Source organism: Nymphaea colorata, chromosome 13 (assembly GCF_008831285.2).
Source record: "Nymphaea colorata isolate Beijing-Zhang1983 chromosome 13, ASM883128v2, whole genome shotgun sequence".
Lineage (NCBI taxonomy): Eukaryota > Viridiplantae > Streptophyta > Magnoliopsida > Nymphaeales > Nymphaeaceae > Nymphaea > Nymphaea colorata.
Genome location: NC_045150.1, coordinates 5,773,649 through 5,792,327, shown reverse-complemented (window position 1 = coordinate 5,792,327; position 18,679 = coordinate 5,773,649). Strand labels below are relative to the sequence as shown.

Here is an 18,679-nt window from a genome sequence, read left to right as displayed (position 1 = left end):
TGATGCCATGAGTGGACCAGACTCCACGCGAACGATGACTTGAAATACATAAACTAAAATTCCTCAAGGTTCTACAGTTTTGCTGCTGAACAACAACGAAAAATGGATGGCAATAACTTACTGGCAGCACAGGTCCTTTCTGCATAATCAGTAACAACTTTTACCTGTATGAATAAGAATTATAAGCCATTTTAAATTGACGTGCAATAATGAGATAAATGCAGGCTATGCACGAAGTTAAGATATCGAAAACAAGGAACGATGAATAACCTCCACAGTTTCAAAGTACATCAATAGCTTGTGCTTTCGTTATCAGTTTAGAAGTACAACAATAGATGAGAACAATTTAAGTACTAGAACTTCGTTGAATTATACCAGCTCATAAATTGAGAAGTTGAGATATGCCCTCATCATGAACTGGGAAAAAAAATAAAAAACAAAATCAACGCAGACATATCCAAAAAAGAAGACTTTTTATTCATTCCGTCTGAAGGTACCTTAATTTTCCTTTTTACATGATTTTTGTAAGTCTTCAAATTGCCATTACAAAATTAAAACTGAAGAGAGAGAGAGAGATAACTGCTCACGGCTCTCCCTCGAACTCTCTCTCCCTCTCTCTCTATGCCAGTAAGGAGTCAACAGTTGCTGACTGAGAGTCTAGTCTCGCCAGCTTCTGTGGAGGCTGCGATGAAGAGGGTGATGCAGGGGAAATGACGTCAAGGTCATTGCATGGCAGTAACGAAATAATCCTTCAACTTCCTCTTGCACGATTGAGCTTGAATCCCCACTCCTACTTGCTCCACCACCTTCTTCCCAACAAGATAATCCTTCAACCTCTTTAAATCAGAGGGCTTCACCGGCTTCACTATGAACTCCTCTGCCCCTTCCTCCAAGCACCTACTTACACATTCACCACATGCTTATGCTTAGAAGCAGACTCAAAAAATACAAACTAGAAACTGATAATCGAAAAAGAAATATTGAGGGGCTGGTGTCATCATGTATTCTTCCAAAAAGTCAAAAGTTGTATCTGCACACCAAATTACCAAATGCATGCTTACACTTGCCAGCACTCAGGACATTTGGTGTAAGAAACATAAAACTGCATATAGGTATCCTGAACGTAACTTTTATATAGCAAGGACTTGGTATGCTCCAGGTTTTGGAGAGCTGCTTTTTACCAAAAGTGGTTATACATATCAGTTCACATATTTCAATCGTTTTATGAACTTTCCAAAAGGAAATTGAAATAATGTCGTACAGGGAAAGACAAACGCACACATAAAAGGTATGGCCGTATGGTTATGCGTATCAAGAATCACAACAAAAGGATCTCAAGGATGTATAGTTAAAAGGATGTATAGTTAATGGTAGTCGTTCAAACCAAATGATCTCCCTTTGCATAAACCACACTTGAGCCTCAAGCACCATGATTCCATGAATTAGTACTTAATGCATCATCAAACATTTCGTAAGCATGATCAAATGAAGAAGAAAACATAATCGTACTGAAAATTTTGAACCAGCCATGAATTTGCTTCCCTTTCTTTTCATTCATGACCTTTTATATTTATAATTACTAAGTCGGAAAATGTAAAGAAAAAGTTCAGGCAGAAAAATACACCACAGCGAAGTGGCTCTGTGCAGAGAGAGAATGAGAGAGAAGGAGAGAAAGGGGGATGAAGATTACCATGATTATGGCCTTGATGTTATCTCTTGTGAGCTTTATAGAGAGGGCAGCTTCATCCGGCGCATTCCCTGTTCCTGCAGAGGCAACATCTCCGAGAAAGGCTAGAAGCTCGTCCACCATGTCGGGGTGATGGTCAGCTTTGCTCCCCGTCCTCGCCATGTGGTCATCAATGATCTGAGATCCAGAGAACAACAAAACAAAATGAAGAGGAAAAGATTGTGATGTTGCCAAATAGAACAAATCTCCAAAAGAAAAACAATAGGCAAAAACAAAACTGACCAAAAGGGATCGCTTTTATTTTCCAGATGGAAGAAAAATTCAGGAAGAAGTTCAAGACTAAGAACATCAACTAAAGACTCCTTTTCGTTCTCCACCAACACATACTAAAAGGGGAAACCAAATACTACAACCGAAAGACAAACTGGAAATAGAAACAGCCATTTCTTTCATCGGTTTTAGGGGCAATAGTCACTCACTCGAGGGAAGACGACGGGAAAGAGGGGAAAACAACCGTTGGAAGAATGAAAAGAAAACATAGGTACATATTTAAAAACGAAAACCCCAGATTGAATCATCAGATAGAACAAAGGACATATAATCAGAAACGAATATCATAACTTCCTTTTAATCAATACCTCGGCTAAGAGATGCTCGAGCATGGCAAAGAGGTAGAGAGGCGCACCCGCACCGACTCGCTCAGCATACTTTTTGGCTTTGAGAAATCGGGCGATCTACTCACCGGAAATTGCAGACTGGCCTTCTTCGATGACTTCAGTTTCCCATGCCCGCCCTTGGCTCCTGTAGAACTCATCCTCCTTCTTTTCCTTGCGGAAGATGATAACATAAGATGCAGGAACGCCGAAGACGAAGGAGATGGAGGGCAAACTAGATTGATCGGTGACAGATTTCGCAGCTTAAATATACAGCGATCTTTCGACAAGGGCGAGGGCAGCTCGGGGGCAGAGACGGAGAAGAAGGAGAGAAAGAGAAAGGGTGAGCAGCTCACCACAGAGACGGAGGAGGAGGAGGAGAGAAAGCGAGGGCCGATCGGGGGTGGGAGGCTGTTCTGTTCCACGCTGTACCGAGGGTTAGCTCGGAACAGCATGGAACAGAGAATAATTTATAGTCCCTGTCCAACTGTTCGTCATGTCCATCCTGTTCTGCGGACGGTGTTTGATGAAAAATCAATAAAACAGAACACGCGTGTCCTGTAACCATCAAACGCCCTCTCAGTGTACATCGTGAAGCACCGAGATTACATCTGCCCTGTTTAATGCTTTTACAATTATATCTTCTCCTCGTTTGTTAACTTGAAAACCAGAAAGCGTGCAGGACAGCTTTCTAAAAAATTAAAAAGGATACCTTTCCAGTTATCTCAGTGTACATCCTGAGCACATCGTGCATTGTTGACTCAAAGTGTGTTGTTGCATCATAGCTCTGCATAAAGCATCAATTATCGTTTTTGACTTCTAAGAAAACAAGTATAGGTTTGAAAAGAATAAAATTTATTTCCCAAAGTGTAGGCAATGGATAGAGCAGGTCTTAAAAACTTAGGTCCAAGTGGATGACTCCCAAAGAAGAAGGATTACTCACAGTGGATATGAAGCAATGATCGCTAGCAAAGTCATTAGCAGGTTCATATCTATCATAAGTATCAAAAAAGGTCACCTCAACTGGTCCAAGAAGATCAATGCCAGGCTTTAGTTCTGTCTCTGGATTGTCAGTCTCAGCTTCCGTGGAAACAAAAGCAACATATTTTCCTTTTGGTGCTATGTTGTGAGAGTAGGAGCAACAGAAGAGATACCTGTAACCAACATAAGAATAAGTTATACGCATCAATATCAAAGTCATTTTCAGTGATTGGTGAAATAATGGAACTAACACTCTTAAGGGAAAGCTTTCCGACTCTACCATGCAACCATTTACAGTTTAACCATCTCCTTGGCCCTAGAGTGTGTGATCAGTGTTGACCTTGCACTTGATGAAAATGTTTTTACTGATGGACAATAGAGTTACAAAATCTTCATTGCTTATGGTTAGGCCAGTGATCCACAAACCGAACTTGAGAATCTAAAGGTGGAGTATTGCTGAAGAACAGCAACTCCAGCTAAAAATGTAGACAAACAATGAAACAAGTAAAAAACTTGGACATGCAGCCGAAATAAATATTGCTGAAAACATATAATGACGGCAACTGGTGTCACAAGCACTTCAAAAGTTAAATGCCTACATGTCTGATTTGCGTTCAAGCTGTTTCTGAGGCAGAATAAATTGTACTGAGTGTGACTCATTTGTATTTGGAATGGGATGATTCATTATACAAATAGTCCGGGCAACCTTCCCAACTTTTTTAACCTATTAAATTCAAAAAATGGTAATTAAAAGTCAGTCATGAAAAAGAAAAAACAACTTGAAGCAAAAAGCTGAGACTGGATGCTGGAAAATGTTTACCTTGTTTGGTAAATAAGATGGATCCATACAACTTTCTTGCACTTAGCAGTTTCACCTTCAGATGTCACGCCAAAGGCCTTTCCACTTTCATCAAATTCCACCTGCAAAAGGTACCATATGTTAGTTAGTTTTTTAAAGGTTCATGGCTAGCTAACGAATTTTATTTTTACCTATTTCATGAACATTCTTATATATAACAAAAGATCTTTGCTAAATATGAAAAGGAAATCAAAATTCCAGAGAAGGTATCAACACAAAATCTGAACAACAAGAATACATAAGAAATATATCAACACAGCATATACTTTAAAGAGAAAACAAAAAAATGACAAGGGCTGCTGCATCTCTGCTTATAATTCCTGACAGGGCAAAGTTCAGGGAGTTGGTCCTCTAGGTTCTTATGATTATCAAATGTCAGTTTAAACCAAACTTCAGCGTCTCAACATTAGCGGAAGAAAGATCGAGTACCTTGCACTCAGGCTTGTTCAGCATGTAGGTTCCCCATACACAGCACTTAAACGAGCAAATGCCTACATATCTTGTTAATTTAATATGGCTAAGCATTAAGAGAAGAACTTAAAAATTTGCAAGTTAAGAATTGAGAGAAACCTGGGGAAGCTCTCCCAGTCCATACAGAGGATAAATGTAAGGTGAACCCCCTTGAAAGCGTGCCAAAGATTCTGCATAAAGCTAACAAGAACAAAGCCTGAACTTAGTCCCCCATAACTGCACAGATGCTGGCCGATACATGAGTTCAACTATAAAGCGTTTTTTGGTTTATTATATGTTTATAAAGTTTTATTAATTGCTTTGAATAACAAATAGAAAGTAAAAATTCTAAATTTGAGGCCACTCACTTATTTATCAATATATTTCAGTGAACATTGCAATTCACGAACATTGTTGATGTGCTTCATGTGAAGCTTCGACTTGTCATTGTTGCTTGAGATAGTGTTGTCAATATCAATTCACAGCAGGTATCATAGCGCAAACCAATACTGACAACAGTGGAAGGAAGGTTGCATCTTTTCCACTGCACTTCACACTTTTCATCATCCACGCTTATGACTTGTTTTCCCCAACAAAGGGATTCAAAACCATGTGCCTGACCAAAATCTCTACTCCCCTTCAGGCAACAAGGCGTGTCCTGATTTTCCACTAGTACTGATTTTCCTGTGGAACTGTTTTCTACTGCTTCCTTTCAGATACCACCCTATAAAAAAAGCCTTATTCCACCGGATTGTTAGACGATTTGTTGGTATTTCTTTCCCTTTCCAACAGGATCAAGCAGTGAATGGGAAAAGGAAAAGGATGAATTAGCAGTGAGTGGGAAAAGGAAAAGGATGAATTAGTTTGGCAAGACGTCGTTGTTGGGTGCTTTTGGCTACTATTGATTATAAGACTTTGATGTTTATCTCTATCCCCAATTGTAAATCGAAGTTGGTCTAACTCCGGAGAAATTTTTTTACAGCAGGCTAATCAGCCAAGAAACCGGCAGTCCCCAACAGACACGAACAACCAGTACCACCATGCTCAAATGCTCAAAAGAGTCAAAACATAAAACACTCGTTCATCAAAATAGACTTTACGAAGAGAACTTACAATAATAAAAGGTTCGCAGAGACTCACCTAAGCACAGGTAGTGACCTTCCTCGCCCAAATACCCACACACTGACACTCGAGCACTTACCCACACGCTCCAGGCACGGACAAGTCGGCGGTAGGATGTTCTGCAACTCACAACAACATTTCATTGTTACTTTATTACTGTGGAAAGCAGCATTAGGGCTGGGCATAAAGAAAACATATGAAATATCTTCCGACAAAGCACGGGAAAAAAGAAAAGAACAAAAATGCCAAGGAAACTTGCCCTCCTTGCTGCATGCACAGGCAGGAACCTTTGGCTGAAGGCTGAAGGGAGAAGGCTGAAGCGGCCGCGGGGGGCAGAAGATCTTCGTTACGGTTGCAATGGGGGAAAAGTTACAAAACAAGAGATGGAGAGAAGAAGAAGTTTCGAGACGGAGAGAGGGAAAAGAAAAAAGAAAATGAAAACTTAAGACGGTTTCCCGCCTGAGACCCTTTTGGAAACCAGTTTTTAAAAACCGAGTCAATTACACATTCGAGGCGAGTCCAGCTTTAATGAGTGTAATTGAATGAACTCGAACTCAACTCGATTAGTTAAACGAGTCGACTCACTGACTCGAGCTCAACTCGTTTAACTAATTATACAGCTCGAACTCATCCACGAGTAGCTCGACTCGTTGTGCACCCCTACCTATTGTGGAATGAATGAGCGAGCTCTGTGTGTACCTAGATGCATGTTAACTGGGACTCAAATACCTTTTTCTGCCCTCTTCTACCTATTGTGAAATGAAGGAGCTCTGTGTTCTTATCATTCATGCTGAAAAGTGCACATGAGGGCCCTAGGTCCTCAACTGCCACCTTTCTGAGTGCTTAGATGCATATTAACTGGAACTCAAATACCTTTTCTTGCCCTCTTCTTCTTTTTCTTTTTCTTACGTTTCTTGACATCCAGTTGGTCCTCTTTGAATGCCCACTCACTAAGCCTGCCCAGTTTTTTTGACTACATTGCTTCCATAAGCCATATGTCCTCTTTATAAACGTTTATAAACGTATGTATGAACCTATCTCATTTAGTTACTTTATGCCTACCACAGCTAGTAATTTCAGTTTTCTACTGACTGCTTCAACTATAACCCCAGCTCTATTGGTCTGAGTTAATCTACAGTTCCGATGGAGACATTTCTGGATAAGTTTTGGTTTTATGGTTTTGGGAAATCGTTATACTGTGCAGGCACTTGGATATTACTTGGAGTTTTTTGTTGCTTGGTTGAAGTGAGAACACATGGCTTTTAGAAAGTTGATTCACTGCTTTTGTTATGGAAAATATAAACTTTAACTTGTGTTTTTGCTTCTAGAGAGTGTGAGAGGGCCTCGTCCTTAATCAAAGGATATACAACCAACTGATTCAACTCTAGTTGCAATTGGTTTCTTCTTGGACCTCCGTTGCATATGGTAGAGCTTGATACCGATTAAAGAACAAGAAAAGGAAATTGGTTCTGGGCCAAACGCTCAACGCGGTGAGGGCGATGGATGACGCCCGCCTGGAAAATCCCGATCTTTACGCGTCTTACACGCGCCTCATTAAGCCGGGAGCCTTTACTCTGTACTCTTGACTCTTTCCCTCTTTTTTCTTAGTTTATTTCTTCCTCGCTGCTCTCTACCCAAGACAGCGAAGGAGGGAGAACTTCTCCAAACTTGCCTGAGAAGAAAGCGCTAGCCGTCCGGCATCGAGACTTGACGGAGCCCCAAAGAATGGCGGAGCAACAGAAGCCCGCTACCGGCTATCCGGCCGCCTCCAGCCAGTACCCAGCCGGGTACCCACCGCCGCAGTCGTATGCCCCAGCCTCCAATGGCTACCCTCCTTCCGGCTACCCGCCATCGTATTATCCGCCACCTCCACCTCCTCCGCCGAACCAGGCATATTATTACGGCGAATCTGGGGGCTACAGCACGTCGCCCTTCTTTCGGCGGCTGATCATCGCCACGATTGCCATCTTCCTCATTGTGGGTGCGGTTTTTTTCATCATCTGGCTTATCTTTCGGCCGCAGATACCCAATTTTTCGGTCAACTCCGTCACTGTCCGCCAATTCAACATTTCTGGCGGCCAATTGACCGCCGATTGGGATGTAACTTTCGCCGTCGACAACAGGGACAAGAGGATGGCGGTCTCCTACGGCAGGATCGAGGCGCTGGTCTTATACAACGAAGCCAAATTGGCTGACACGCCCCTCTCTCCTTTCCAGCTGGAAAAGAAAAGTAACACAACCCTCACGGCCAAGTTTGCTGCTGTCTCGGCGTTCGTCTCCGACAGCGGCAAGTTGGCTTCTGAACGAAGCGCAGGTCAGGTACACTTCAGGTTCCTCGTATTGTCGGTCGTGCAATTCCAGTCCGGCGGTTGGCGCACGCGGTGGAGGTCATTGAATGTCCGCTGCAACGACGTGGAGATCGATTTTCCAAGATCGACAACTAATGGGACTGAAGGAACCTTGAAGTCGCCGAGTGGCTGCTCCGTGTACATGTGAGTTCTGTGTCCTGCTTCTTGCGCGCCTTGTGCTCCGTGTACGGACGATTGACCGAGATGAACCCGACACTTGTATGAACTGTATTTCAGCCTTGCTGATTGTCTTTTTTTTTTGTGGTTGTGATGTTTTTACTCCACTTCGCATGAATGGTTATTCGGATATAGAATTCTATGTTTTTGTGAATGATAACTAGGAAAGTCTTGCTTCTTCGTTCTTGCGTTTTCCAGTGTTAAGCATAGGATTTCCTCGCTGATATTTACTCAGCTATTTCTGCCGTTACATGTTGCTTCTGATATTTACTCAGCTATTCGGAATTCTTTCTTGCTAGTAGGTTTGATTGACCATTTCCAACATTCACACACACACACACACACACACACACACACACGCACACACACACACACACAAAGAAAATCATAGAAGTACTATAACCCTCTCAAAATTTGTTAAGAATGAAAATCTTCATAATTCTTAGAAAAATTTGTTCGCCTGGTTCCCACTGGTGCTCACATCCATAGCCGTTACCTCTCAAAAAAAAAGGCAACGTATGTGTTAGGTTTTCATTTGGTCAAAGATGATGCTGCATATGGTTCAACGACTTTGATTTATGGTTGGCATCCGTGGCCCATTTCGCAAGTATGCATCAGCCAAGCATTTTAGAATATGATGGAGCTTGAAATATGCTCCATGCCATTGTTCTCGGTTGTGAGAAATGCGATATTCTACGGGCCCACTTTCCCTTCAAATTTTGAAAGAAAAATTGCCATATCATTTCTTTATTTTGTGGAGACATGCCCGCCCCCCTCTTTCTTTCACAATAAAGCTTGACTTTCCTCTTTCAAAATCTTTTGTAATAAGTTATGGCTCCCTTGAAACTGTTGAAGCATTACAATAACTGATGACAAGCAGTTTTTCTTCCTTGAATAATTTGCTATTGAAAAATTGCTAGTGGTGGACTGTTATTCTTTTTGGAGTTAATTTTGTGTACTCTTGAACGTGTTACAAACAATGGAAGGATTGTTTTGCTTTCCCTTGTTCTTTTGCAATCTATGCCTGATTGCCTGTAGGCTGTTTCATCCTATACACCACTTGCCCCCCCTAGACAATTTTTCTAGTTTTCCCTGTTTATTTTGTTTTTCAATCAGATGGTCCTTAAATATGCTTAGCCTAAGCCACATGGGTACGGGTACGAAAATGTGGAGTCAGGTACAACACCTTTAGAAAATGTGGATATGCGGTACGATAGGGTATACATATGTATACATACAAAGTACAAAGTACCACAAAAATTTCAAAGTGAAAACAATATTTAATTGAACAAGTGATATAAATAGAAATAGTACATGTTAATGGACAATAACACTTTAAAACAAAAAGGCAACTGAGTTAGAAAACAAATTAAATCAAGTAAAAGTAATTTGTTTGGATCAGTTTCTATCCAAAAACTGATCAAGTGTATTCAAGTACCTGCTTTGCCGTGTGATTGTATCGATATAGTGGCAGGGGTATGACATACGGGGGACCTTACTAAAGTGCCCATGTGATTTATTGCTTAGCATATTAAATAAAACTGGTTTGTAAAAATCTCAATCCAATAATTATTGGTTCTTGCAAATTAAGTGGACATGGTTTTGATCGAGATGGACCCATAAAGTCAGATTACTGTGTTTCGACTTGGTCATGGATTTGGCTTGTAGCAAGTTTGATAGTCTTTTTCCAATTCAGAAAGATCATTTCCTAAATACATGAATGTACATGTGTGTGTGTATATATATGTATGTATATGTACACACACACACACACACACACACACACACACACACACACACACACACACACACACACATATATATATATATATATATATATATATATATATATATATATATATATATATATAGAGAGAGAGAGAGAGAGAGAGAGAGCATTTTTGGTTCATAGCGTTGGTGCTGAGTGTTATTCTGTATTGTACGATACAATATGTATTGTAGGTTGGAAAAACCATATGATAGGAATACACAAAATGCATGTGTATCTTGCTTGTACTGGCTCTGTCTTACAATATGGCTCTGTTTTTCAAAAAGGGTTTGATGCCCATTTTTGTTGAGATTTTCTTAAAAAATCTCTCCCCTTTCAATTTCAACATTTCTAAGAGTTGTGATGGGGTGTGTTTTCTCTATTTAAAAAAAAATCGCCAAGAAATTGTTGTCTTAATGGAGAAATCACCACCTTGAAGGGATGTGGATGAAGATGAAGAAGACAATGATTCTTGTATCCATTGATAATGATAATAATGTTACTTAATCATAAACATCATTTCAATTCTCATTTGACGGTGAAGGACTGCAGATTATGTTTTGATGTGATGTAAAATACTTCAAAGTTCACACTTATTATATTATCTAGCTACCTATGAATGATGAATCATGAATGTTCATTATGTGTGTGGTGAGTTTTTTATATAGGACATGTTTTTCCTGACTTTTCAATTTTTTTTTCTGAATTTTTTTAATATTTTCTTGATTTTTTCTAACATGTGGAATCATCTTGTTAGTATATTTTTGACAAAATAGGCTAGAGCAACAGTATGGGACATTGGGGTGGACACAGTGTCTTTTTCACAAGCAGCATGTATATTTCGTTTCTAATTCTTATGTGTGCCTTTGAAAAAGTTCATTTTCATATAGTGCATCATGAATGGCTTTGTGGCTATTCATGGAAAGAGAGGTTCAATGACCATAGAAGAAGTCTGAAGAAGGCAGAAGCAAGTACATCTATGGAGCATGACTCCATTTCTTTTTCCATCTTTCACCTGATCAGAAGCTAGCTCTTGTAGCATTCCATTAGGCTGGAGGTTTTATATTGTATGTTTAGGTTGAGTGTTTATTGATTGTTTGAGCTTGTGACTGTATGGTAGTGGCCATCACAAAATGTTACCATATGGGTAGCTTTTGATTGCTGTTATATTCTTGAATGTAGCTACCCTGTTGTGGAATGAATGAGCGAGCTTTGTGTTCTTATCTTCCATGCTGTGTAATGAAAAGTGAACATAGGCCCCTAGGTCCTCAGCGGCCACCTTTCTGACTATGCTATAGTACCTAGATGCATGTTAACAGGGACTCAAATACCTGTTTCTGCCCTTTTCTTCTTCTTCTTTTTCTTACTTTTCCTGGCCTAGCCCCTGCCTAGGCACCAGTTCCTCTTTGAATGCCCACCCACTAGGCCTGCCTAGTTTTTTTGACTACATTGCTTCCATAAACCATATGTCCTCTTTATAAACGTATGTATGAACGTATCTCATTTAGTTCCTTTACACCTACCACAGCTAGTAATTTCGGTTTTCTACTGACTGCTTCAACTATAACCCTAGCTCTGTTGGTCCGAGTTAATCTACAGTTCCGATGGAGACATTTCTGCAGAAGTTTTGGTTTTATGGTTTTTGGAAATAGTTATACTGTGCGGCCCTTGGATATTACCTGGAGTCTTTTTTTTTTTTTTTTTTTTTTTCTCGGTATTTTTTTTGCTTGGTTGAAGTGAGAACACATGGCTTTTAGAAAGTTGATTCACTGCTTTTGTTATGGAAAATATAAACTTTAACTTGTGTTTTTGCTTCTAGAGAGTGTGAGAGGCCCTCGTCCTTATCGAAGGATATACAACCAACTGAATCAACTCTAGTTGCAATTGGTTTCTTCTTTGACCTCCGTTGCATATGGTAGAGCTTGACTGTATGCTTTATGCATATAATGTGTTTATACGCGCGCACACTTTTTTTTAGCAAAAGTATACTCTTTGTTGAAGTTTTCTTTACTGGTTGCTAGTTATGCGTTTGGTGCATATATATTGCATCCTGTGAGCATTTTTTCTATTGGGTGCTTTGATTTGCTTGAAGCGGATGTTTTGTCTTGCGCGTCTCGAGGGTCTGTTGACGCTTGCTGTATATAATCCTGCTAGTTCATTTGAAGGAAATCTTTTGGTTAAATCTCGATAACTGAAAGTGGGCCTGAATCACGATTCACTTCCTGTTACAAAAGTGATTGAGGTGAGGCGACCAATCTGACGTCAAACATAGGGTTGGGGTCTCTCCTTTTAAAAGGCAGTGAGATCATAATGCCAAAAGGCACTTCTTGCGTTAAATGTTGACACTTGCATGTGCATGATGCCGAACTTACGCCGGTCTTTTAGTGAAGCTCTTCTATCTGGTGATCTCATTGTTCAGTATTTCTTTAACAAGTGGAAATTTTGTGGAATAGCTTTAATCGGCAAAAGTATTTGGGCTTGATCTTCTGTAACTGATATAGTCTTCACACTCATGGGTTGATATCTCTAGGTTTGCCTCTTAGTTATGCTTTTATCCAGTCAAAACCATGGACTGAAGAAATATGGATTTGGGAAAACAGTATTTAAGTGTGAGAAGAAACAGCAGCAGGATCAATTTTTTTGAAGAAGGGAAGTATGAGAGAAATTGTTTATTATTTCCCCATCTGTATCCTGTAAGCTGGATAACGAGAGCAGAGGTTGTGCCGAGTGGTTTCCCCCCGTCTGGTCGTTCCAACTTTCGAGCGTCGTGAACAAGGAAAAAGGGGGACTTCAAAGTTTCACCAATTTACAAAAAGTTAGAACTGTTGCTGAATCTGAAATTTAATTCAGAAACCAACAGCTCACTGATGCAGCGACAAAGAAAAAGGAAAAGAGGATTCCTCCTCTAATTCACCATCAACGCCTAACTAATGTGAGGTTAAACAAAAGAAATACCAAGAGAACGGAAAAAGAAAAAGAAATGCAAAATAGCCATTAGGGTTTCATCCATTTAACCAAAAAAACTGATTACAAATAAAGTCTTAGTCGTCCTTAAACAGTGCAAAGAAATGGAACCCGTGAATTTGGATCCAAGTGAAACAACAATAAATGAAACGTAAAAATACTATAATTAGTCCCACCCCCCCCCCCCCCCCCCCCCCCCAAAAAAAAAAAAAAAAAAAAGCTAACAAACAAACCCAAGTTGTGATTGAATTTTTCTTTTTATGCTTTGGTCCTGCATCATTCTTTTGGGGTTGGAATCTTTCAGCTTTGCAAAGATTTTCTAAGGGAGTGCGTTTATTGATTCCTGACCAACTTGGGTCCCAAACAAGGCAAGCCCGTCAACAGTCTGTTTCGGTTAATGTGGGACTTGGTCTTCTTATGTTGCTTGAAGCCATCGCCATTAACTTTGGCTCCACCCAGAGGACTGGATTTGATTATTGGCACAAAATCATAAAAAACAAGAGTAAGAGCCCTATTTGGATCTTGATCGGGGTTCTGGACCCAGTGGTTCAATCTAAACTTAGGGCTAAGGATGAGAACTAGTTCGGTGGTTGGGCAGGACTAGGAGGGAACACAAGCTGAGTCGAGCCTGATTTCAGTCAGCTCGAGCTTGGCTCGACTAATGAAACCTCAAGCTCGAGAATAGCTCCGTGGAAGTAGCTTGAGTTTGACTCGGCAGTTACGTGGAGCTTGAGCTCGACTTGATTAAAGCTCGACAAACTCGTTTGAATAGAATTGATATTCATCATTATGTGTTGAACTCGAGGTCGACTCGATTACAGCTCGACACACTCGTTTGAATAGAATTCATATTCATCGTTACGTGTTGAGCTCGAGCTCGACTCGATTAAGGCTTGACAAACTATAAACTCGTTTGAATATATAGACCTTCGGTTTTATGTAATTTTTATAGATGACTATAGTCGATTCACATGGCTTTACCCACTCAAAAACAAATCTGATTTCCTGAAATTTTCCAACAATTTCATAAATTTATTCAGTGTCAATATGACAAGAACATCAAGGTTTTCCTATGGCCTTTGGCCCTTCTCGTCACTCACATGTTGGATTAGGAGAAGATGACAGACATCAATGCCCTCAACCACATGACACAAGTCCAATGGGTCCTCTTGGCACCACCATTAATTCTACACTATGTCATAATTATGGTCCAAATCCAAGTGTTTCTCCATCAAATGAGTTCCCTATTAACGAGGATGTGGCAAATTCCAACTCCAACAGAAAATATTTCTAGCGAGCAAAGGACTTCAGCTGAAACACAAAAAAAAGCCAGATTTGGTCAGAACTATCATCACTAGATGCATGAATGAGATCCAAAAACCATGTCCAAAATATACTCTCCTGGCCACTAATCATCCTGCCATTCCAAAGGAATCAAAATCTATCACAGAAGCTTTCACCCATCACAGTTGGAAAGCAGCCATGGATGAAGAAATGCAAGCACTCGTCGCCAAGGGTTTCACTCAAATTGAAGGACTTCCATGAAACCTTTGCTCCGGTAATTCGTCCAGCAACTAAGTGCTAAGTGTTGCTCTCATATCACACATTGGGAAATCCACAACCTGAGATTAAAAATGCATTCCTTCATGGTGTTTTACATGAGAATGTGTTCATGTCCCAACGTATGAAGATTCCAAAAATCCTAATAAAGTTTGTCATCTTTAGATGAGCTCTCTATGGCTTGCGGCAAGCATCCAGGGCTTAGTTGATCCATCCATATAAGTTTGGCATCATCATGAAAAAATTATGAATTTACTCATAGATGTCGATGATCTGATCCTGACAGGTAGTGCACTCACTTCATTTGTGACAACTCTAGGGACATCGTTCGCTATCAAGGATATGGGGCATCTCCATTATTATTTCCTTGGCATTCAAGTCCTTCGAGATGACGCCGCTGGGATGTTCTTGAGTCAATGTAAGTATGCATATGATTTACTTGCGCGGTTCAAGATGGTTGATTCAAAGCCGGTAAACAAGTGGCTCGGGAACAATTCGTGACAAGGTTTGTCCCTTCCAAATTACAACTGGCAGATTTATTTATCACTAAAGATCCATTGATGGCTCTAAGAAACAAACTTGACCGATGTCGTTCGGTCAGCCGGCGATGCCGGTTAGTGCCGCCCGGTGAGTTGGCAGAGGTTGCCGGAGGCTTCAGTTGGAAAAAGTAAGGAGGGGCGGTTGCCTATTTTTTGAAGCAGCGAGTACAGGGCTTGGTAGTAGGGTAGGCGGCTTGGGGCCTGATCTGCCGACTCCATCCGCCCAGTGGCCGATCGACGACAGACATGGTTGGTTCCGCGCGACTAACCGGCGGAGGTCTTCTGCTACCTTGTCCGGTAAAGACAAGAAGAACCATTCACCTCATGTTGTTCGGTAGTCTTTGGCTGCGGTAGTAAGTTCATCTTTGGCTTCAAATTCTTCACAACATTTTTACAGTGCCACAAATCTCCTTTTTTCTTCCTTGGGCATGACTTCGAGGATTTGATATTGCTCCTTCTATGTTGCATACATTCCTCGGACCGAATTGGCCAACAACTGTAGTTTTTATTTCACAACATTCATGTTCTCTAGCATTTGAGCAAGTCTTGCTCTCATCTGTTCTTGCGTTGCGACGATCGAATCTCCAAACGAAGCAATAACTGATTGTTACTCATCGTGATTAGTCTGGAGAAGACGACAATTGAGTCCATTTTTTGGGATATAATTTAGAAGATATTTTTTGTAATAGCAAAAAACACAATAGACTGACACAGTAAATGTAAAATAACTGATTTGCAGAATAGTGGTGAGTCAGGTTGTATCTACAGTTGAAAACATGGACCTAAATAATTTAATTATGAGATTGGTCATTAAATTATGATATTACTTAAGCTCTCATGCTTGGTCACTCATGAAAATTAAATATGTTTGTAATTCACAATTGGCAATCACTTAGTTCTAACTGTTCATGTCCCATTTATATAGTTGCAAAACAATTTCTACAAGTTATTCTCTATTTCTTAAGCATGACTTAATTTTCCAGAACTGCCCTGGTTTACCGTGTCCAAAGAAGGCACTTTCCATGTTATGCCGTCAACATGAGAAGGCATCTTATCAGAGGGGTATTTTGGTGACTTTACAAGGTGAAAATATCCCAAGTTCTACCCTTGCCCATATTATATATATTGAGGATCTTTTCATTTAACTAATAGCACCATTTTGGTCATTTTCAGCCCATATCACATGGTCCGCATTCGGAGCCACAACGTGCTCCCTTCATTGATTAACAAACAACGGGAAAGAATACATCAAGGAAAAGAGAAAGAAACAAGCAGAGCACTAGTCTTTCACAAACTAAAACAGTTACTAAGTACTTCACACACACGCACATACAATATATATATATATATATATATATATATATATATATATATATATATATATATATAGAGAGAGAGAGAGAGAGAGAGAGAGAGATTGGTAGGTGTGTGACCTTTAGGTGCATGGTTTATAAAGAATCATCTTGGTTGTTAATCTTTTGAAGATAAAAGACTCAGTGAAAATCAAAGAAAAAAAAGGTTGTCAATTAATGCTAGACTTTTAAAATATTCTGTCACATTTTTCTCCTTAATTTGTTTTTTTGTCAATCTTTTATCTTAGAAAAATCAATAGCTAAAATGATTCGTTATGGGTCTTGCACTTAAGGAGACATTTGATGGTCTTGGATTTTGATTCCAAAAGTAAAATTCTAAAAAAAAAAATTGAAATAAAAATAAAAATTGTAGTTCTAGTTTCCTTTTGGGTTTGGTAGTTTGAAATTTTGATTTCAGAATTGAAAATGACATGTTTGACAAAACAGAAATTAAAAATTTTAGAATCGATGAATTAAAAAGAGATGATTTTTTTTTTAAAAAATTTAGAACCATAATTTCATACCATTCCAGAATTCTGATTCAAGAATGAGTTCATAATTCAGGAAGATTCAAAATTCTTTGTTTGCAAAGCAGAAGATAACAAAAGGCGTAGGGGCATCCAGACATGCTTGGTGGAGATGAAGGCTAGAAGGAACATATGTTTCACAAGTTGGCTTTGGACCCACAAAGCATCAGCCTTTTTCTCTTTTGAACACATCATGATTGTTGTCACTCTACTTTGATTCTTCAAAATATATTATATTCTCGATGGCCCAAAGTATCTCACCACCAAACAAGTTAAGTTAAGCCCGTGCCGATGAATTTTCCTATACTTTTAACATCTCTCTCTCGACGATGGTCTTCTCTACTCACTTTATTCTCATCTCTTTACTTTTGTGGAATATCTTTGTCTACAAGTCCTTGTGACTAGAACTTTAATTTTTATCGCAAACTTGTCATCGTTAACGAGAATATTTGGTATCACTTTAGTATCAACCACAAATATTCTGGTGGCCTACTGAATATCTCGTGAGGACAAGACGGATTTGGAGGTTTAGAAGCAAGAATCAGTTTTACTAATGTGAAACTTATGTAGGTTAGTTGATTTTCCTTGGATGGCAGGCTTTGTTGAGTTTGTGGCACCAAATCCAATCCTTTTCTTTTATTTTCTCTGTTTCTTTTTAAGGGCAGTTTGACAACAGTAACAAAAATTGGTCTGATTTATGGAACACTAGATTACAGTGTTCCACGAATCTACCTTTTTTTTAGCAGATTCGTTGAACAATAACATTTTGTTGCTGTTGTTTCAATTGGAAAAGTATAAATTGAAAAATTTTCGAAAAACTAAGTGTTGAAAAAATATATTTCATGTGACAAGACTTCAAGAGTGCGTGTATATATATATATAATCGATTGGAATATGGATAAATGGATCGAATTAGGGTCCAATCCGTTCAACTTATAGCGGAGTGGATAGAGCATGTACTGGAGATCAGGGTCATACATTTAAGTTGGGTTGGATCTGGCAGAATGTACTTTCGGGTCCAACTCTCATTTAAGTTACCATTTACATTTAAAAAAAAAATATGCATGTTATACGAAGGTTTTTGACCAACTCTCATTAGTTTTCCACTCTTTGTGTGACCATTTAAATTCTTTTCTTGATTCCCAAATTCTTATCACAAACCTGTTTTCATGCCGTAGAAATTCTTGAAAAGGCAAAATGTGAAATAAGTCGGACAGTAGAATGTCATAAAACAATTTTCCATATACCAAAAAAAAAAGGACCACTTTGTTAACTTCATAACTCTAACACAATGCTAGGTTAGATAAAAAAAATGGACTTATTTTAAATTTGAAAAATAAAAGAAACTGGGTTTCCTAAAGGAGTCAAAGATAAATTTACCATAGTTATAAATTAAAAGGGCAAACGGTCGAAGCGTGAGTAATCGTGGAAAGAAGGTTGCAGTCATCTACGATAAAATGAAAGAAGGAGAGCCATTTAATAAAATTGACATATCGGTCCATGCTGAGAAAAATGTTAGATATGAAAGTGAGGAAGAATTGCAAAGGGACAAAAGTTAGGTAGGCCATCGTTATAATGGAGCACATAAAGTGGATCCACTTTTCAATGACCATAAATAAAGCATATCCCAAGTAGCCATCTCCCTTCTCTACTTTGCCCAATGAGAATGGCGCGTCCAACATTTTCTTCATA

At 39.4% G+C, this 18,679-nt stretch overlaps 1 protein-coding gene and 1 pseudogene across 1 annotated transcript; one reads left to right on the top strand and one right to left on the bottom strand.

Annotated features, from left to right (window-relative positions):
• Positions 1-456: 456 nt before the first annotated feature.
• LOC116267034 (guanosine nucleotide diphosphate dissociation inhibitor 2-like) lies at positions 457-5,197 on the bottom strand (annotated as a pseudogene).
• Positions 5,198-7,229: 2,032 nt separating this feature from the next.
• Positions 7,230-8,457, top strand: LOC116266585 (NDR1/HIN1-like protein 26). Its single transcript, XM_031647848.2, has one exon. The coding sequence runs from the start codon at positions 7,478-7,480 to the stop codon at positions 8,246-8,248; it is 771 nt and encodes a 256-aa protein (XP_031503708.1). The 5' UTR covers positions 7,230-7,477; the 3' UTR covers positions 8,249-8,457.
• Positions 8,458-18,679: the final 10,222 nt, after the last annotated feature.

What these genes read in the sequence shown, in the direction of transcription:
- LOC116266585 (XM_031647848.2), top strand. Translation starts at nt 7,478, where the DNA reads ATGGCGGAGCAACAGAAGCCCGCTACCGGCTATCCGGCCGCCTCCAGC.